The 21,440-nt window shown below is 39.9% G+C and overlaps 1 protein-coding gene across 1 annotated transcript in view; it reads left to right on the top strand.

Annotated features, from left to right (window-relative positions):
• Positions 1 to 21,440, top strand: part of PGM2 (phosphoglucomutase 2) — a 37,903-nt gene that overhangs the window by 13,587 nt on the left and 2,876 nt on the right. The window contains exons 5-13 of the mRNA XM_018049365.1: positions 1,174 to 1,257; positions 1,370 to 1,563; positions 5,465 to 5,654; positions 6,548 to 6,645; positions 9,146 to 9,326; positions 9,417 to 9,510; positions 12,088 to 12,217; positions 12,933 to 13,122; positions 17,093 to 17,226. Of these exons, the coding sequence (XP_017904854.1) occupies positions 1,174 to 1,257; positions 1,370 to 1,563; positions 5,465 to 5,654; positions 6,548 to 6,645; positions 9,146 to 9,326; positions 9,417 to 9,510; positions 12,088 to 12,217; positions 12,933 to 13,122; positions 17,093 to 17,226 (1,295 nt within the window). The remainder of the gene's footprint in view (positions 1 to 1,173; positions 1,258 to 1,369; positions 1,564 to 5,464; positions 5,655 to 6,547; positions 6,646 to 9,145; positions 9,327 to 9,416; positions 9,511 to 12,087; positions 12,218 to 12,932; positions 13,123 to 17,092; positions 17,227 to 21,440) is intronic.

A 21,440-nucleotide genomic window follows, 5' to 3' on the forward strand; every position in this document is an offset into this window, starting at 1 on the left:
AGTAAGATTTTTATCAAATTCCTATTGTAACAGAATCTAAATAAAAGGATAACAGGTACTATGACAGCTGTCACTTTTAAGTAGAAATGAACTTTTAAGAGTAGGGCCAGATGCTCAAAATATATGTTTTTAGAAATTAAACCAAAAACATAATTTGAATGCACTTACTTCCCATCAAGTAGAAATAAGAGTGTATAAATACAGAAGTAATCTCCACTAGCTTTGTGTTTACTGTCTCTAGTGCACAGACAGGTAAGTGCAGCTCCTCGCAGCTTATGACTATCCCAGTAGATGCTCAATGTCACATCCAAATGTGGCTCAAATTGTACTGTTTGATGGAAAAACTGCAATGTGTTCAGGCATCCTTGGTCTTCTGTACTATATTAATGTTGGTAGCTATTGTTTTTATATCAGACATGAATTAAATAAGTGTCTCATGATCACTGGGCCAAGTCGTGGAGTAATTCTCCCTTTTTCTTTGCTCCAGGACACCTGGGGAACGTGAGATACCTCCTAGAGGGACAAGTGACCACAGTGATTTTTGGTGGGAGGATACAGGGGGATAGACAGGGAGAATTTCAGGCTCCCTGTGTAGAGTAAACCTCAGGTGTAGCCATAGGGGATCCTCTCCCCATTTGGGGAAGCAGTCTTATAAAGATGGGAGCTATGTGGAAATACAAGAGTGGGATAGTCAGCCTGGGAGTGGGAGATAAATGCAAGCTCTGAGAGCTCTCTCCATCTTGTCCATATTTTCCTCAACCCTTTACTTGAAAGCAAATCAGGGAAAGAAGAGCAGAGGATGCAGTTGGAAAGAATAAACTGAAGCCATAAGCTTCCTTCCTAAGCAGAAGGCTTAAAAGAACGTGCAGTGGAGAGTCAGAGCATCATACTGTGTAAAGAATTTTCTACCTTCACCAAGGAGAAGACAGGATAAAAAGATACACAGGAAAATACTCGCCTGTCGTAGGATACACATCACAGAATTTTGAGCAGTGAGTTTTAAGGGTAACCAGAGTATACTCCTTGGATGTGGCACAAAAATATTGTATGACACATTATGATATTTGTATTTTATGTTTATTGGAGGGAAAATGGTACAAACAATGTCTGATAGACTTTTAAATATATCTAATTTTTTGCTTCAAATTGTTCTTGTTTCCTACTATATTACAGCCCTACACAGTATCACATTTGAAACTTTGTGCTGGAATCATGATAACCGCCTCTCACAATCCAAAGCAGGATAATGGTTACAAGGTATTTTCATTTTTCTCTCTGTACTTATGTCCTTCCATCTGAAGTCTGTGCCTTGGGAGCACAGGGAACGGATGAACTCTAAACCATCTGGATATGTTCCCATGTTCTCCAGGTCTATTGGGAAAATGGGGCTCAGATCATCTCTCCTCATGATAAAGAGATTTCACAGGCTATTGAAGAAAATCTAGAACCGTGGCCTCAAGCCTGGGACGATTCTGTACTCAATGGCAGTCTGCTCCTACATGACCCAAGCGCTTCTATCAATAAAGACTATTTTGAAGACCTTAAAAAATACTGTTTTCACAGGTAAATGGGTGGGAAACTGAGTTAAATTAATGTGATTCAGCCAAATTATGTTTTCATTACATTTTTGTCCTCAACTGCTATTCTATACTACATATACTGTTACTGCATCTGACTTAAGAGGCTGTAGATGAGGGGTTGGCAACTTTTCTTAAAAATACAGTGAATGCTTTTGGCTATGTGAGCCACTATGTTGCTCAACTACCCAGCTCTGTGGTTGCAAGAAAGCAGCCATAGATGATACAGAAATGAACGAACACAAACATAGCTGTATTAAAAAAAAAGTTTATAAAAATGGGTTTCAGGGGCATAGCTCAGTGGCAGATCCCTTGACTGTAGAAGCAGGTGGCTGGCCCACAGGCTATGGTTTTCTGACCTCTGTTGTAGATTCATATATACGTATATGTGTGTGTAAAGAAAGAAAGTGAAGTCACTCAGTCATGTCCAACTCTTTGCAACCCCGTAGACTGTAGCCTACCAGGCTCCGCTGTCCATGGGATTTTGCAGGCAGGAGTACTGGAGTGGGTTTCCATTTCCTTCTCCAGGGTATCTTCCTGACCTAGGGTTTGAACCTGGGTCTCCTGAATTGCAGGCAGACACTTTACTGTCTGAGCCACCAGGAAAGCCGTGTGTGTGTGTGTGTGTGTGTGTGTGTGTGTGTGTGTGTGTGTGTATGTGCATACTTTTATATATGTATGTAAAAAAAAGCTTGTTGGAAGGTGTCAAATAGAAAATGTTGAGAAAAAGGAGAGCCCAATTAAAATAAATAAATATATATTAAAAAAATAAAACAAAATGTTGACTTTTTTATCTTCCCAGAAATTTTCATTTCTTATATAAACATATATACGTGTAATATATTAGTATTTCAGAATCATAACTAAGAATATAGAGTGCATGTGTCTTGTCCTATGCCTTTTCCCCTCTGGCTGCTTTGTCATGGATACCTTTCCGTATTAGCTCCCATTAGTCCTGACCCTTTTGTTTTAATGGCTACTGTACCAGCCTGTTTAACCCTGTGACACAGATGTGATGCTCATGGATAGGAAGCAGAGGAGCTGAGTGAAGGGTTGTCCTGCCCTAGTATGCCGAGGGTCCCATCACTCCTGATTGTCCCCTTAGGAAGAAACCACTGACAGTTAAGCAACAGAACTTCAGGGTTGTCTCTAGTACTGTATTTGCTGGACCGTCTGGGAGTGGCGGCTCCTGTATGGAATGTGGAAGCCCCGCCCCACCTGAAGGGAGCTGCCGTGCCATTGGTGTTACCATGTGCAAACATAGATCCCGCATTCCCAGTTATCTGATTTTTTTTCTCCTAAGAAAAACTGGAAACCTAGATTTTTGTATATGAAATTCTCTAATTTTTAAATGTTGGGGACCATTTAAAAATGGTCTGTAATCCAAACAAAACTCATCTGTGCATGTTCCTTCTGTCCCTCTTACTGAACTTCAAAAGACTAAGGGTTTCTAGTTTTCTCCTACTCACCACGTAGCACCAGAGTCAGCAACTTTGAACACGGTTCCTTGAGTATTGGTGTGTGTGTGTGTGTGTGTGTATAAGAGTATTCAAAAAAATACATAGTAGATGGAATTCCCTGATGGCATCACCAACTCGATGGATATGAGTTTGAGTAAACTTCGGGAGTTGGTGATGGACAGAGAGGCCTGGCATGCTGCAATTCGTGGGGTCGCAAAGAGTCAGACACGACTGAGCGACTGAACTGAACTGAACTGAACCGATCGATGGTCCTGGTAGTGGTTAGAACTGTGCGCTTTCACTGTGGAGGGCAGGGCTTTGGTTCTTGGTTGGGGAACTAAGATCCCACAAGATGTGCAGGGCGCAAAAAAAAAAAGATACAGTGCAGGCATCAGAATTATGTATATATTTATTAAGTTAATAATGATTTAAAAATTGCTCTTAGAAATGTTATACTAGCTGAGGTTCCCACCAACCGAATGTGATAACAGTATATGGTCCCCACACGTTCTTACCTACACTGAGTATTATGAAGTATCTCCTCTTTCCCAGTTTGCTACATGAAACCAATACCTAACTTTATTTACACTTTTAATTATGAATATTTTTATCTTTATTTAACCTATATTTTTCTAAGAATTTGTTCTTTTTTTGCATTTGTGAAACCTCTTCGCTTGTACAGAAAAACTAGTCTTTGTTTATTTCAAATATTGTTTTCCCTTCTGTTATTACCTTTGGATTTTTTCATTGAAACTTTTAATTGCCAACTTCTGGGTTTTGTGTCATACTTAAAAAGATTTCACTATACCAAGATTATTTTTTAAAAAGCACAACTCTTGTTTTATTTTAAAGCTTTCATGTTTACATTTTGCAATGTTTTGTTTTGTTTTTGGCCATGCCACATGACATGTGAGATTTTAGTTCCCCAGCCAGGGATCAAGCCTGTGTCCCCTGCAGTGGAAGCACAAAGTCCTAACCACTGTATTCCAGGGAAGTCCACATTTTGCACCGTTTAAATCTTTTGAATTCTTAGTTATTTTTAATTTTGTATGAGGCATAAAGTAGGAAAGCAGATTAAATTCTTTCTAAAAAGTGAAATTGTGCTAACATATTACACTGAAGAATCTATTTTTCTTTGACTAACTGGAAATATCACCTTTAATCAGACAACTTCTAACATGATTTAAGTGCTGTTATCTATCAGATAACCGCTATATTCCCTTCCTTTGTACCAATTAACTCATCTCGTTTTAATCATCACAGTAATGCTGAGGGTAGATTCTGATATATTGCCGTTTTATAGATGAGAAAACTGTAACTCAGAGAGGTCACAGAAAATAAGCAACAGTCACACAGCTTAGAAGTGGCAGAGCTCTAGGGACTTTCCGAGTGGTCCAGTGGCTAAGACTTCATGCTCCCAATGCAGGGGGCCTGGGTTTGATCTCTGGTCAGGGAACTAGATCCCACATGCCACAACTAAAGATCTCACATACTGCCACAAAGATTGAAGATCCTGTGTGTTACAAGTAAAACCCAGGGCAGCCAAATAAAAGTAGCAGATCTCCAGGATTTAAATTTAGAATCTGTCTCCAAATCATATTAACCACTAAGCCTTACTGCTTCTCACATATTTCCCAATTCAAGTTGCAGCAACTTCTGAATTTTATCTTTTCCAGATTTGTTCTTACTAATCTTGCATATTTATTTTTCTAGATGTATTTATTTTCAAAGATATGTTTGTTTTAAACTACTGTTGTCTTAAGGAAGACCTTGTTCATTTACTCATTGCCAAAAGAAGTGTACACTACCCTAGAAACTAGCAGTCAGATAGCTGGAATTTTTTAACACTTTGTATTTACATTTTCTATAACTTCTGCTGTTAATTTTGATGTTATTTTTATTCTAAATTAAGTCCCTCAATCAGAGCACTTTGCTAAATAGGATTGTTACTTGACAAAGAAAATGTTTTATTAGTTATACATCTGTATATGGGAAGTTCCATCGCATTGTGTTCAAACAGACATTTTAAAAATCTTATGTGAAGATGGTAGGGAATAGTTGAAGCCCTGGAGCTGGCACTGCTGTGGGTAGGTACTGCCATGGGCCAGCTGGGAGTCCCTCCTGGAACCCACTGTAGGTGTGAAGTTGTAGCATGAAACAAAATCCAAAAGTAATTGGATTTTCAGGAAGTAACTGCAGAGTGAAATTTAAAACAATGTGTTGTGGGAGCGTGTATGTTTGGGAGAGAGTGAAAAAGCTTTCTTTTTTTTTTTAAATAGAATTTTGAAAGATACTCAGTTGTCTTATACATTATTATTTTGAAATCTTATGTTCTTAGGTATCTGGTTCCTTGATATTTTGCAAACCTCCTTTCATTTTGAGAGCCATGTTTGTGTATCTTCTCGTTCTCCGCCTGTCTGTTTCTAGGGCTGTGAACAAGGAGACCAAGGTGAAGTTTGTGCATACCTCTGTCCATGGTGTGGGTCACAGCTTCGTGCAGTCGGCTTTCAAGGCATTCGACTTTGTTCCTCCCGAGGCTGTTCCCGAACAGAAGGACCCTGATCCTGAGTTCCCAACAGTGAAATACCCGAATCCCGAAGAGGGTAAAGGTGTCTTGGTAACTTGACTGTTTTTTAATTATAAAATTTATCTTGAATATAATTCAAAACTATTACTTTGGAGTAAAATAAGTTTTTCTTGTGTTTTCATTGTGCCAAACAAAAATGTGATTTCATCATTGGAAATTTATATTTATTAATCATCCATTTCTTAAAGGAACTTTCAAATCAGATGTCTTAAGCATCAGGATGCGAAAGCTGAAATTGCTCGCAAATTTAAAATGATGCTTTACATTCAATTTAATTAATTTAATTTAATTTACTGTGCTTCTTAATGCCAAAAAGAAACAATAATAGAATGAAGGTTTGTCACGCAATTTTTATTTCTCAGTTGACATTTTTCTGATATGAAAAAGTTGCTATTTCAATTATGGTTCCTTTAAGCTTTTTATTTTATTTATTTTTAGTATTTATTTACTTGGCTGCCCCAGATCTTAGTTACAACATGTGGGCTTTAGTTCCCTGACCAGTGATTAAACCAGGCCCCCTGCACTGGGGGCACAGAGTCTTAGCTGCTAGACCATCAAAGAAGCCCCCACTTAAACTTTTTAAAGGTTGGGGTAACAGTTATACTCAGGGAGTCAATTTTGATTTGTCTATGAGGTTGATCACAGGGCCAGGCTTAGAAATAACCAGTCTAGCCACAAACACAGTCAGATGTTGGGCGAGTCCCACTGGCACACATGGGTCATGCGTTGATGCTCTCCTTATCTGACCTCTGACTTAGGAAGTAGTATGTAACCAACCAAGACCAGTTCCAGAAACAAGATTCAGTCTTGGTTTGGGAAAAGACCTCTTTTAATTCTTAAAGAACTGAATATTTTTAAAGACTGTAGTGTGCTCAGTTCTTGGTTGGAGTGATCTTTTTCTCTTCTTTTTCTCTCTTTTTCAGACTTTGTCTTTTGCTTTGGCTGACAAAACCAAGGCCAAAATCATTTTAGCAAATGACCCAGATGCTGATAGACTTGCTGTGGCAGAAAAGCAAGACAGGTACAATAAATTGTGATTACCTGCATGACGTGTGATATAGTGTCAGTCAGATGTTTCTAGAGGGACCGGATGTGTTTGGAAATGTTTCCCAGTTATCTTGCAAATGATCATCTCACTGAACCTCTGTCAGATCCTCTGACATAGAGCAAGTACCAGTCCAGCGGCCACAGGTTCGGCAAGCATAACGTAGGGTCAGCCAGCCCCGCGTGTATTTGGTATTGAACTTTGGTATTGAACTTACTTGTTACCATCCCCCTTTTATCATCACTTTTATCATAATTAATGACTCAGTGCCTAATGAGGGCAAAGTACTTTGTTTTGTGCTGACTTTAAAGTTTAGCACTTGACAAAGGTTTGGTGAGGAGCCAGACCTTCAATGCCATGTTGAATCCCAAAGAAAGACAATGCCAAAGAATGCTCAAACTACCGCACAATTGCACTCATCTCACACGCTAGTGAAGTAATGCTTCAAATTCTCCAAGCCAGGCTTCAGCAATATGTGAACTGAACTTCCAGATGTTCAAACTGGTTTTAGAAAAGGCAGAGAGGAACCAGAGATCAAATGGCCAATATCTGCTGGATCATCAAAAAAGCAAGAGAGTTCTAGAAAAACATCTATTTCTGCTTTATTGACTGTGCCAAAGCCTTTGACTGTGTGGATCACAATAAACTGTGGAAAATTCTGAAAGAGATGGGAATACCAGACCACCTGACGTGCCTCTTGAGAAACCTGTATGCAGGTCAGGAAGCAACAGTTAGAACTGGACATGGAACAACAGACTGGTTCCAAATAGGAAAAGGAGGACGTCAAGGCTGTATATTGTCACCGTGCTTATTTAACTTATATGCAGAGTACATCATGAGAAATGCTGGATTGGAAGAAGCACAAGCTGGAATCAAGATTGCCGGGAGAAATATCAATAACCTCAGATATGCAGATGACACCGCCCTTATGGCAGAAAGTGAAGAAGAGCTAAAGAGCCCCTTGATGAAAGTGAAAGTGGAGAGTGAAAAAGTTGGCTTAAAGCTCAACATTCAGAAAACGAAGATCATGGCATCTGGTCCCATCACTTCATGGGAAATAGATGGGGAAACAGTGGAAACAGTGGCTGACTTTTATTTTTCGGGGCTCCAAAATCACTGCAGTTGCTGTTGCAGCCATGAAATAAAAAGACGCTTACTCCTTGGAAGGGAAGTTATGACCATCCTAGATAACATATTGAAAAGCAGAGATATTACTTTGTCAACAAAGGTCCATCTAGTCAAGGCTATGGTTTTTCCAGTGGCCATGTATGGATGTGAGAGTTGGACTGTGAAGAAAGCTGAGCGCCAAAGAATTGATGCTTTTGCGCTGTAGTGTTGGAAAAGACTCTTGAGAGTCCCTTGGACTGCAAGGAGATCCAACCAGTCCATCCTAAAGGAGATCAGTCCTGGGTGTTCATTGGAAGAACTGATGTTGAAGCTGAAACTCCAATCCTTTGACCACCTCATGCGAAGAGCTGACTCATTTGAAAAGACCCTGATGCTGGGAAAGATTGAGGGCAGGAGGAGACGGGGACGACAGAAGATGAGATGGTTGGATGGCATCACCGACTCAATGGACGTGGGTTTGAGTGAACTCTGGGAGTTAGTGATGGACAGAGAGGCCTGGCGTGCTGCGGTTCATGGGGTTGCAAAGAGTCGGACACGACTGAGCGACTAAACTGACTGACTGAATGGAGACCAGAGAGCATGCCCGTGGGGTGCTGCAGTGCTTGAGATAAGTGTGACTATAGAGTCTGTACAGAGCAGTGATGGATTAGGAGGAAAGTTGAAAGGTACACAGCCTCCAGGTAGTTTTGCAGGTCAAACAGCATGTGTGATGTTTGGGGGACAGTTTGGTCCTGCAGAGGTTTAGGACTTTCAGTTATGACAAAACAGGTTCAATTCTGTGTCAGTTTTTAAAAATTTAAGTTGAGGTGCTATATGATCAAATGTGAGGCATGCTTGTAACCACCTTGACTTCACAAAGTGATAGTTGCAGGCCTGTTCTCTGGTGTCCAGACTGTGCTAGAACTGTGCTGAATCTTAAGGAATGCTAAGCTCTCTCTCAGAATCTGCAGTGCTGAGCAAAAAATTGAAATATATGAGCTATTATACTTGGGGGGGGGGGCATCTTGCCAGCATGTATCTGTTATGTTTAAAACCAAAGCCTTTGCTGAAGACTGAAATAAAAGCATTTCTGTGTCATCGCTGACATACTTAGAGTTTTCAAAGATAGGTTGTTTGTCTAGGCAAACTGGCTGAGACACGGTAGCTGCTCAGATGTTTGTGCAGTGGTAGCCACACTTCTGTTATGTGAACAAGAATAATGAGAACAACAACAAGAAAGATTAGGGAGAACAGTCCTGCAGAGGCCCCTTGGAGCCTTGTTTGGCTTAATTGTTCTGTCCATATTTGTCACTTACAATTAAGCACTCTCTTAAGATCACTGTCATGCATAGGTGGTTTTTTCTTTCAGTGGCGAATGGAAAGTGTTTTCAGGCAATGAGTTGGGGGCCCTCCTGGGCTGGTGGCTCTTTACTTCTTGGAAAGAAAAGAACCAAGATCACAGCGCCCTTCAAAACTTATACATGTTGTCCAGCACCGTCTCTTCCAAAATCCTGCGAGCCATCGCCTTGAAGGAGGGCTTTCACTTTGAGGTATAGTGTTTGTGAGACTTGCCCCTTTCACTTTCTTTTGCTCTGGAGAAAGTCTAAGGCATTTCTCTCTCTCTTGGATTATCCTTTTAGGAAACATTAACTGGCTTTAAGTGGATGGGAAATCGAGCCAAACAGCTGATAGACCAGGGGAAAAATGTCTTATTTGCATTTGAAGAAGCTATTGGTAAGAGTTGAGCACCATGATCATGTGATCAGTTAATTCATAGAATGTGCATAAACGGGCAAAGATTTGGATTTGGGCTCAAAGATTAACAGTGAAACAGAAGCATGCAGTTTGCTTTTCTTCTGTGACCCTCTGCAAATGCTGAACTGTCCAACCCCAGAGTTGGCGTCACAGATTTTTTTTTTAGCAGAAAAAAATATCTCACAAATAAGCCATTCATGTAAGGAAGTGAATCCTCTCCCCTGATGACTGTGAATAGTGATGTTTTGTACTTGGCTGTAGTAGCTTAAGAAAATCCTCCTACTTGGCGAGCTGTAGTATTTCCTCACTGTGGTGTTGATATCTAGGCCACATATAGTTCACTGTCCGTTAGAGAGTGCCCTGCAGAGATATGTCCAGAAGAAAGGAGAAGCCACAGTTGTAGGACTTCCATCAGAGTGGTTATCACCTGAAAGAACCAGCCAGGATAATGGGAAAACATTTGTCTTAAATAATCACTATAAATGAGCGAAAAGGAGAGCCAGCAATAGAAACGTGAAATGCAAATGTTTGTGCTGGGGATATTTTAGCTGTTTATTTAGTAAAAGTTACTATGTGTATGCTAAGTTGCTTCAGTTGTGTCCAACTCTTTGCAACCGTATGGACCATAGCCCACCAGGCTCCTCTGTCCATGGGATCCTCTAGGCAAGAATACTGGAGTGAGTTGTCATGCCCTCCTCCAGGGGATCTTATTGACCCAGGGATTGAACCTTCATCTCTTATGTCTCCTGTATTAGCAGGTGATTTCTTCACCACTAGTGCTACCTAGGAAGCCAAAAATTTGTTTATCAAATATTTATTGCACACACTGACCCTGAAGGAAATGGATGAACTGATGTTAGCCTGTAGTAGTTTATATAAGTGAGGTTAGTAACCACGCAAAAGAGTATAGGCTCACTGTCAAGGTGAATCATGTACTGGCAAAAACTATGGGAATTCAGAGAAGACAGAATAAGCATTGACTCGAGCAATTAGAAACAATTTTGTGTGAGCTGAAGGGCTAGACCTGGAAAATGAGGACAGTTTGTCTAGAAGGGAGACTGTCCTTACAGGTTATTCAACAAATACTTCCTCTTTTGTTACTTTTTTTTTTTAATTAAAGCATAGTTGAGGGCTTCCCTGCTTATTTAACTTATATTCAGAGTACATCATGAGAAATGATGGGCTGGATGAAGCACAAGCTGGAATCAAGATTGCCCGGAGAAATATCAATAACCTCAGATATGCAGATGACACCACACTTCTAGCAGAAAGCAAAGAACTAAAGAGCCTCTTGATGAAAGTGAAAGAGGAGAGTGAAAAAGTTGGCTTAAAACTCAACATTCAGAAAACTAAGATCATGGCATCCGGTCCCATCACTTCATGGCAGATAGATGAGGAAACAGTGGCTGACTTTATTTTGGGGGGCTCCAAAACCACTGCAGATGGTGACTGCAGCCATGAAATTAAAAGGTGCTTACTACTTGGAAGAAAAGTTGTGACCAACCTAGATAGCATGTTAAAAAGCAGAGACATTACTTTGCCAACAAAGGTCCATCTAGTCAAAGCTGTGGTTTTTCCAGTAGTCATGTATGGATATGACAGTTGGGCTATAAAGAAAGCTGAGCACCAAAGAATTGATGCTTTGAACTGTGGTGTTGGAAAAGACTCTTGAGAGTCCCTTGGACTGCAAGGAGATCCAACCAGTCCATCCTAGAGGAAATCAGTCCTGAATATTCATTAGAAGGACTGATGCTAAAGCTGAAACTTTAATACTTAGGCCACCTGATACGAAGAACTGACTCATTTGAAAAGACCCTGATGCTGGGAAGATTGAAGGCAGGAGAAGGGGATGACAGAGGATGAGATGGTTGGATGGCATCACCAACTCAATGGACATGAGTTTGAGTAAGCTCCGGGAGTTGGTGATAGACAGGGAAGCCTGGCGTACTGCAGTCCATGGAATCACAAAGAGTTGGACACGACTGAGCGACTGAACTGAACTGAACTGAGGGCTTCCCAGGTGGCACTAGTGGTAAAGAACCTGCCTGCCAATGCAGGAGACCTAAGAGATGAGGGCTCGATCCCTGGGTTGAATAGATCCCCTGGAGGGCATGGCAACCCATTCTTTCCTGGAGAATCCCATGGACAGATAAGCCTTGTGGGATACAGTCCATGCGGTTGCAAAGAGTTGGACACAACTGAGTATCTGAGCGCATCCGTATTATATTAGTTTCAGGTTTACAGCATAGTGATTCAATATTTTTATAGACTATACTTCATTTATAGTTATTATAAAATATTGGCTAGACTCCTTGTGTTGTACAATGCATTCTTATATATCATTTATTTTATACATAATAGTTTGTACTCAACAAATACTTTGTGAAGGCCCACTAGGCACTGGGCTAGATTCTTAAATACAATGGTGGTAAATGAGAATCATTTACATCCTTGACAACCTCTCATGCAATAGGCAGGATGCATATAGATGTGTGTATCCGCAGTGTGTAAAAGGACCCAATCCTTAGGATATGTGTATGACTCGTATTTCTGCAGGATATATGTGCTGCCCTTTCGTGCTGGACAAAGATGGAGTCAGCGCTGCTGTCATAACTGCAGAGTTGGCCAGCTTTCTAGCAACCAAGAATTTGTCTTTGTCTCAGCAGCTAAAAGCCATCTATGTTGAGTAAGTTTCTATTGACTATTTAATCGAAGCAATTTTTTTTTAATCAGTTCAGGTGTACAACACAATGGTTCAGTGTATGTCTATATTGTGAAATGATCACAGTAGATACAGTTAACATGCATCCGCACACAGGAATATTTTTTACTGTTTTGCTCTCTTCTTGTGCATGGGGTACTCATATTCTTTCTGATGCTCTTGCTTTAGTTATGAATTCTATTTCTTATGAAAACTAAATAAGAGATCACCTTTTCCTTTTGGTGCTTAAGCAGTTAATAGTAATTACCATTTGTGATGACGTTAATCCTTCGTAAATGAGAACATTAGTTGCAGAAATGGCTGAGGGAAGAATGTGATTTTTTAAATGTCCAGTGTTGAAAAACACTAAATGTGTTCATTAAACATCTGTTTAGTCTTTGTAGCAGTTACTTATTTCTGCCTTTCTAGTGCAAAAACAACCAGATACAAGGTAATGGGCATGACGTGGCTATATTCCAATGATAAAACTTTTACTTACAAATAGAGACTGAGGGCCACACAGCAGGGCAGTGATTCCTGGGGTAGATTGTTGGACCTCTTTACTTAATGCTGAATTATTCCTTTGAAATTAGTCATGGCTGTTTGTTTTAGAATATACTGTTTAATAGATACATGTTCAGTGTACACTGTGCACAATTATTTGTTCCTCATTTGCATGTAACCATGTTTGTATTGATAGGTATGGCTACCATATCACCAGAGCTTCGTATTTTATCTGCCATGATCAAGAAACTATTAAACAATTATTTGAAAACCTTAGAAACTATGATGGGAAGAGTAATTATCCAAAAACTTGTGGCAGATTTGAGATTTCTCACGTTAGGGACCTTACAACTGGCTATGATGATAACGAACCTGATAAAAAAGCTGTGAGTAATTTTTTTTATCAGTTAAAGTCTTTTCTATTTACTTTTTCACTGTGCTTTGAATAGTTCAACCTATTTAATCATATAATTAATTGAAGCTGATTTTAGGCATTACTATGAATAAGCTATTAAAATATAGAGATAATTTTAAAACATGAGCTAAAACTACAGGGATTCTCACTAGTCATCTCAGACCATGCCATCTTTGAACACAGCAGGAAATTGATACAGTCGGCTCTCGGTATCTTAGGCACATCATAAACACCAAGGGTCAACCTACTACACTAGTGTATATAATGGACTTAAGCATCCGTGGATTTTAGTATCTGCAGGGGCTCCTGGCACCCTCCGTGGGTGCTGAGGGATGACTATACTCAGAAGTGCAAGACCTGCCTGTGGTTAGAAGCCAATTGGTGATGCTCTGGGTAGAATCTGAGTCTTCTGATCGCAAATCCGGCGTTTCCTCTCTTTCAGCAGTTGAACTTGAAAAAACATTAGAATCACCTGGTGGCCAGGTTAAAACTGAGTGCTGCAGCCCACCCCTTATTTGCCTTTCTAATAAGTGCCCTGCTGATGCTGATGTTACTCGTCCAACCTTGAGAACTACTGTTAGCTTCCTCCTTAGTTTTACCCTATTCTCTGACTATATGGGAGTTGTTGGGGCTTCCCTGGTGGCTCAGATGGTAAAGAATCCACCTGCAGTGTGGGATACCCATGTTCAATCCCTGGGTCGGGAAGATCCCCTGGAGAAAGGAATGGCTACCCACTCCAGTATACTTGCTTGGAGAATTCCATGGACAGAGGAATGTGGCGGGCTATAGTCCATGGGGTTGCACAGAGTTGCACATGACTGAGGAACTAACACTAATTCATTCATTCATATGGGAGTTGTTAGCTATAGCACATAAGTTCAAATTCTTCCTACCATGTGGATCCCTGACTGGAGTCAAAAGAAGGCACAAATTGGCAGAAGATAGTATTGCTAACTATGGCAAGTGGGTAGGGGAAGAAGAGTAAGAATATCCGTATGAGATGCTGGACATTTGCTTTAATATTCTCCTTTTTATATTTTTTAATTTACATTTGCACACAATATGTTTTTAAAAGGCAAATAGTATTAAAGGGTTATGAAGAAACTTGGCGGTTCCACCTCCTACCATTTCATTGCCATGTGTCAAGAAAACCACCTTCCCTCTTAGTTGTTTCTCATGGTTCTAAATAACATGCTCATGTGGTGATGCTTTGACTTATCGGTGTTAGGCTTTATTAATTTTCTATGATGGAGATTAGAGGAGGAAATGGCAACCCACTCCATTATTCTTGCCTGGAAAATCAGAAGAGCCTGGCAAGCTATAGTCCATAGGGTCGCAAAGAGTTGGACACTACTCTAGCGACTTAACAACATGAAGGAAATAGGGATTTAGTTCTTAGAGTGCAGCATTCACAACTCTTCTCCCCTGTCCTTGCAGTACAGTTGTACCACAGGTTTTGGCAACATCAGATTCCAAGCTTGTATTATGATGACTAGTAACTATTGTTTTCTGCTTAGCTAAGTAGTGTACTTTGCTTAGGTTCCCCTTACATTGTATAAAGAATTATTTTTTTTTCTGTAATTAATAACTGTTTTTTTCTTTTATTTGCATGGATTTCTATGTATTCCTCACCAGTTCTTCCCACATCCTTCAAATAGCTTTCAGTAGGGTTTTCTTGGAGAAGGCAATGGCACCCCACTCCAGTACTCTTGCCTGGAAAATCCCATGGGTGGAGGAGCCTGGTGGGCTGCAGTCCATGGGGTCACTAAGAGTCAGACCCGACTGAGCGACTTCACTTTCACTTTTCACTTTCATGCATTGGAGAAGGAAATGGCAACCCACTCCAGTATTCTTGCCTGGAGAATCCCAGGAACAGGGGAGCCTGGCAGGCTGCCATCTAAGGGGTCGCACAGAGTTGGACACAACTGAAGTGACTTAGCAGCAGCAGCAGCAGCAGCAGCAGCAGTAGCAGCAGCAGCAGCAGCAGCAGCAGCAGCAGGGTTTTCTACCTAGTCCAATGATTTCCCTGCTTCTGTTGGTTCCATCTTGTTTCCAAAGGCCTCCCTCCTGGCCCCTTTCTCTGGGGAGGGCCCACTGCTCTCTGGGTTGAATGCCCAGCTGTCGTCCTGGGGATGCTCTTCACTACTCTCTGGGGTTATGTCCCTTGCTTCTGGACCCCTTTTTATAATTAGCTTCCTAAATCACATTTTCTAGTATCTTCCTAAGAAGAAGGGAATAGAGGTAAATTTTTAGAGGTGTTTAGGTCTGAAAATGTCTTGTTCTACCCACACACTTTATTGACTCACAGTTTTGAAAGCATTGCTCCATGTTTGTCAAGCTGTGGAGCATCCATCATTCATTTCTTCAGGGAATACTTGGAACCTGCTGTGTGCTGCATCCAGGGATAAGGATGCCATACCCATTCAGTCCTTTCTGTGCAATTTTTTTTTTTCTCTGTGGAAAGTATTAGGAACATTCCACTAAACCTTGGGTTCAGAATTCCAGTGATAAGCTTTTAGTATGGGCCTCCTTTCTTTCATTTTTCTGGACACTTGGTTGGTCTTTGTTGGCCTGTGGAGTCATTTCTTTCCGTCCTAAGAAACTCTTGATTTTTTTCAAAGAAGGGGGCTGGATGGTTGTTTTCCAAATAACCTTTTCCCTTGAATTTTCTGTTCTCCCCTTCTTGACAAGTCCTTGTTGACAAGTTCTTAGACGCTGACCCTCCTGGAGTGATGTTCTGCTTTCCACGTTTCACCTCTTCCCGTTGTCCATCTGTGTCTTCCTTTCCTACTTTTTGGAGAGATTACCTCAGCATTAAATGTCTGCTTCTTTGAACATTTCAGCTCTTTTTCCTCTATTAAAAGTAATATCTTGTTTCGTGTATATTATATCTTATCTCTATTAAGGATATTAATTGCAGCTTTTTTTTAATGTAGATCTTTCTTCCTATGAATTGTCTTTATTTCCTTCAAAGTCTTCTGGGGACGCCTCGCTGTCACCCTAGTCTCCTGCCTAAGGGTAATAAGCTGGGATGCTGAGTCCCTGGAAGTGTTGGAGAGGTCCATGGGACCTGGGAGGAGAGGCGCTAGTGTTCAGTGTGGGGACTTTGAGTTACTCTGTTTTCTCCATGCTCTGCCTTCCATGATGCCCAGTGTCCCCCAGCTTCTAAGCTCTTCTGTTTCAGTTATACCAGAGATTTAAGCCATCTCCTGCTGAGGTGGTTTGTTGACCACATGGGCAGAAGTTGAGGATCTGGGAGGATCCAATAGCTCCTTTCAGATGCTCCCTCTGTCTGCCCTTGCCTCATGCCTGCCCTTTGCAGTACCTGGTGCCCCGGTTAGTGAGCTTTGCTCTGCAGTGTCCTGACTCAGTTCTTGTCTGCCCCTCTGTTGTAGGCGTCCCCTGGTCATTGTCCTGTGTTCCAGCAGGTCCCTTCCACCTCTTCATCTGGTTTCTGACTGCCACGATTGGTTGGCAAACCCCTCAACAGCTGCTGCCACTTTGCCCTTGTGTGCTTTTTTATTTTAATACTTCGGTCACGTTAGTAGAGTTTGAAGAGCAGTCAGCCATGATACATATACCAGAAGCTTTCGAAAGTGAAATGAGCCTATTTCATTGTTTTGTGGGGTTTTGTAATGCATTATTAATCGGTTTAAAGCAATTTCTTGTGAAAGGGTGTGTTTCGATTTTAGAAAAACTTTTAGTAGCTTTAATAAAACTATAGAGGTAAAAAGTAGGATACAAAGTTACTTTATTTTCACAAATTGCCTTATTATTATTTATTTCATTTATACCTAGTATATTTTTTGACTTCCTCAAATGTGTTCTTCTTTTTTTTTGCATTTACTTTCTTGCTTATTTGAGGAAAAATATTAGTTAGGTAAAAAACAACTTACGTTGCTACTTACTAATAAATTTATAACATGACAATTAATTCCTAGATTCTCCCGACTAGTAAAAGCAGCCAGATGATCACCTTTAGCTTTGCTAATGGAGGCGTGGCCACCATGCGGACCAGTGGGACAGAGCCCAAAATCAAGTACTATTTGGAACTGTGCGCCCCCCCTGGAAATAGGTATGGACGGCAGCAGCTGTAGTGTTTATTCCTTAAACTCTTCCTAAATGCTCTGCAGACACTAAGTAAAATAGCTCATCTGTCCATTATGTAGTTTAAGTAAGAATGTTGTTTCAGAACCTGCAGCAATATTATGATTTTAATAGCTTTTGAAGTGTCGAGGAACAGGAGTGCTTTCTTCCTATTTATTTCCTTCTAAAATTTCCCTGTATGGGAAAACTTCTTAATTTCAGTAATATTAATAAAATTTCCTTTTTCTAGTACTTTTTATTTGAGGCTGGCACCAGTGACTTTTTCTCCATGTCCCTGGTACAAATGAATTAAAATCCATTAATGAATTAATGCATTAAATTAATGAAATTAATGAAATCCATCCAATCAATTACAAATCCATTCAACAAATATCTTTGAGCATCCATTGTGTGTAAATCATGCTGGGTTTTGGGGCAGATAAAGAGCCACAGCAGAAAGTGTCCTCACCACCAAAGAGCTGATAGTCTAGTAGCTTCAAGGTCATGTTTTGTGACCTTGTAAAAGGTTTGGACTATAAAGAAAGCTGAGTGCCAAAGAATTGATGCCTTTGTACTGTTTGTTGGAAAAGACTCTTGAGAGTCCCCTGGACTGCAAGGAGATCAAACCAGTCAATCCTAAAGGAAATCAGTCCTGAATATTCATTGGAAGGACTGATTCTGAAGCTGAAACTCCAGTACTTTGGCCACCTGCTGCAAAGAACTGACTAACTGGAAGAGATCCTGATGCTGGGAAAAATTGAAAGCAGGAGGAGAGGGGTTGACAGAGGATGAGATGGTTGGATGGCATCACCTACCTGACAGACATGAGTTTGAGTAAGCTCCGGGAATTGGTGATGGACAGGGAAGCCCGGCGTGCTGCAATCCATGGAGTCACAAAGATTGGACACAACCGAGCAACTGAACTGAAAGGGTTTGAGTCACTCAGTTTCCAACACCTGTAACATTTGGAGCTGTATCAGCCATGGTACATGTAGCTAGCACATGTAAATGTAATATTACACATTTAACAGTCGCTTAGCTTTCACTTCTCTATTCAGAATACAGTTCAAAATCAGGAAAGTTTTTTTTAAAGTGAATTAAGTCAGTGCAATCCAACAGAAATAAAATACGAGCCACATGCAATTTGAAATTTCAGTTCAGTTCCGCATTTGCACCAGCCACATTGCAAGTGCACCATAGCCACGTGTTACTAGTGGCTGCTGTAGTGGACAGCATAAGTCTGTCTAGGTGGTAATGGCACACACCCCCCAGAGCATTGATCAGAGGGTTTTTCTGTCTTGTGAACCAAATTTCCATTATGTGAAAGTAAGAGCAAAGGAAATTTTCTGAGCATCCTAAATTAGCCAGCCAATGACAGATTAAATGCAGCAGGTTAGAGGGGCTGGGGAAGATCTGTTGCAGTTGGACTTGCCTTAATCAGGGAGAAGTGAGTGCTGACAGCAAAGCAAGAAATAGTAAAACAAAACTATAAACCTTGAGTACAAGAACTCAGAATATTCACCTGTCGGGGAGTTTATCATAAAGAAAATAGCAAGCTACATCCAAATGAGCCTTGAATCTTCTGAATAATTCTCATTTCTCATTCTTACTTAGTGTTTCCATATTTCTGTGACTCACTGTTTTGAAAACAACTGAACATTAAGTCCAATTTAAAGATGTATATTCAGGGAATTTCCCAGGCAATCCTACAGTTAAAACTGCGCTTCTGCTGCAGGAGGTTCAAGTTTGATCCCTGGTTGGGTAGCTAAGATCCCATGTGCCATGCAGCATGGACAAAAAATTTAAAAAACAAAAAGATCTATTTTCTCTATATATTTATCTTTTCCTTTTCATTATCCTATGAAAATACATGTAATTAAAAAAAAAACTTTCTTTTATAATAACAATACAACTTACTACTCAAGGGTCTGTGGTATTTACATTTTTCACATGGCTTATTGAGTGGACTTAAATTCAAATATTAGTTTCCAAATTGCTGAAGATACTTTGAAAGTTTGCCATTTTATTATCGTCATTGAGAAATGTCTAATTATAAGTCTGTTTAATCTATTAACAACCCTCCAGTTGTTTGCACATAAATGAGTATTTTCCACATGCTTAAAATCTTGTTTTCAATAAAGAGATCTAGTTCCCTAGATTTTTGTTTATACTTTAGTTGTGACCTTTTTGTTCCCAAAGTAAAATTAAAAAGATAAACAGAGGGTCTGAGTTCTTGGTAAGTGACCAGTAGGCCCACTAGGAGGCTCCCCGTCTCTTCCATCCTGGGAAAGCCTTACACACGAGGCTTCAGCCAAGCTCCCAGTAGTTTGAAGACAGACAGGATCAGAAACCTGGGACATTAGTCCATAGATATGATGTCTAGACTCAAGCAAGGCATCAACATACCTATCACAACAGCCATAAAGCCATGGCTAAGGTTTCCTTATTTTCTGATAATGCTAAATATTATCAATATATTTTACATCATGAATTCTATTCATTTGTAGAATTCCACAACCCACTAACTCTTTAGAATTGAAAATCTTTTTTCAAATACAAGTACTATTTTTTAAATTTTTTGTTGGGGTTGATGTCTTTGTTTTTTTTATTATTATTATTGTTTTGGGGGGTGGTTTGGCCATGCCACATGACTTGTGAGATCTTAGTTCCATGACCAGGGTTTGAATCTGCACCCTCGCTAGTCAAAGCACGGAGTCCTAAACCACTGGACCAGCAGTGAATTCCCTTGATGTCTTTAGTTTTGTCCAACTTTTTATTTTGAAAAATTTCAAACCTATAGAAATGTAGAATAGTGTAGTGAATAAGCACATACTCCTCATATAGTCTAGGGGTTGGCAAACTTTCTGTGAAGAGCCAAAAAGTAACTATTTTAGGGTTTACAGACCACACAATCCTTGTTACAACCATGCAGCTCTACTGTTGTGGATGGAAAGCACCCACAGACATAAAAGAGTGGTCGTGGCTGTTTCCGATAAAACTACTCAAACAGGCCAAAAGCCATAGTTTGCCTACCCCAACCTAGTCTCAGCAGTTGCTAATGTTTGGCGATATTTGCTCTCATAGTTTTCTCAGCCATTTGAAAATAAGTTGCAGACTTTAATGCTCATCTCCTAAGAACAAAGAACCTCTCTTACTGTCTCAAAAATTAGGTAATAATTATATCAAGCAGGGTTCTAACAGATAAGCCAAACCAGCAGGAGATACATAGTAAATTAAATTCATTGATGAGTTTTAGTTTAATGGATATTGTTTAAAAAAGAAAAACGCAGTAGTTATTAGTCAGTGTGCCTTCCTGAGAACTGTTTTTTTCCTCAAAGCACATTTTTGGAGAAGGAAAAAAAGACTTGTGTAATTCATATGTATTTATGAAGCATAATTACTTTGTATGTTACAATGGGGATAAAAATAATTATAATGATAGCTACATTTATTGAGGTTTTTGGGCCAGGTTGTGCTAATTGCTTTATATAATTTATCTCAATCTATACAACAACTCTCTTGAGAGGATAGTCTTTTATTTCAGTTTTATAAGTGAGGAATCTGGGCCTTTGAAAGGTCAAGTCACTTACCCAAGGGCACAGAGCTAGTAAGTAATAGAGCCAGAATTACTGTCTGTAATAAAATGGATTGTTTTAGTTGTACTGGTTAACTGTTACAATGCAAGGATGATCTTAACTAATTACGAAGATTGCCCATTTTGTTAAAGATGGTCAGGTATAAAGTATTAAAAGTTTGAATTAAGGGATTTAAATTTCTTTTATTGAACTTCTTGGTTTTAAATACAGTAACTCACATCAGCTAGTAGCCTGATACATAAGCCTGACACATAAATTAGACACGTCTAATTATAAGTCTGTTTTATCTATTAATCAACCCTCCAATTGTTTGCACATAAATGAGTATTTTTCACGTGCTTAAAATCTTGATTTCGTTAAAGAGATCTAGTTCCCTAGATTTTTGTTTATACTTTAGTTGTGACTTTTTTGTTCCCAAAGTAAAATTAAAAAGATTTGGAGTCTGAGTTCCTAGTGCATGACCAGCAGGCCCACCAGGAGGCTCATCATCTCTTCCATCCTGGGAAGGCTTTATACATGAGGCTTCAGCCAAGCTCCCAATAGTTTGAAGACAGACAGGATCAGGAACATTCATGTCCTGCAAGACCAAGGACTTGCAGGAGATATC

Source organism: Capra hircus, chromosome 6 (genome assembly GCF_001704415.2).
Source record: "Capra hircus breed San Clemente chromosome 6, ASM170441v1, whole genome shotgun sequence".
NCBI lineage: Eukaryota > Metazoa > Chordata > Mammalia > Artiodactyla > Bovidae > Capra > Capra hircus.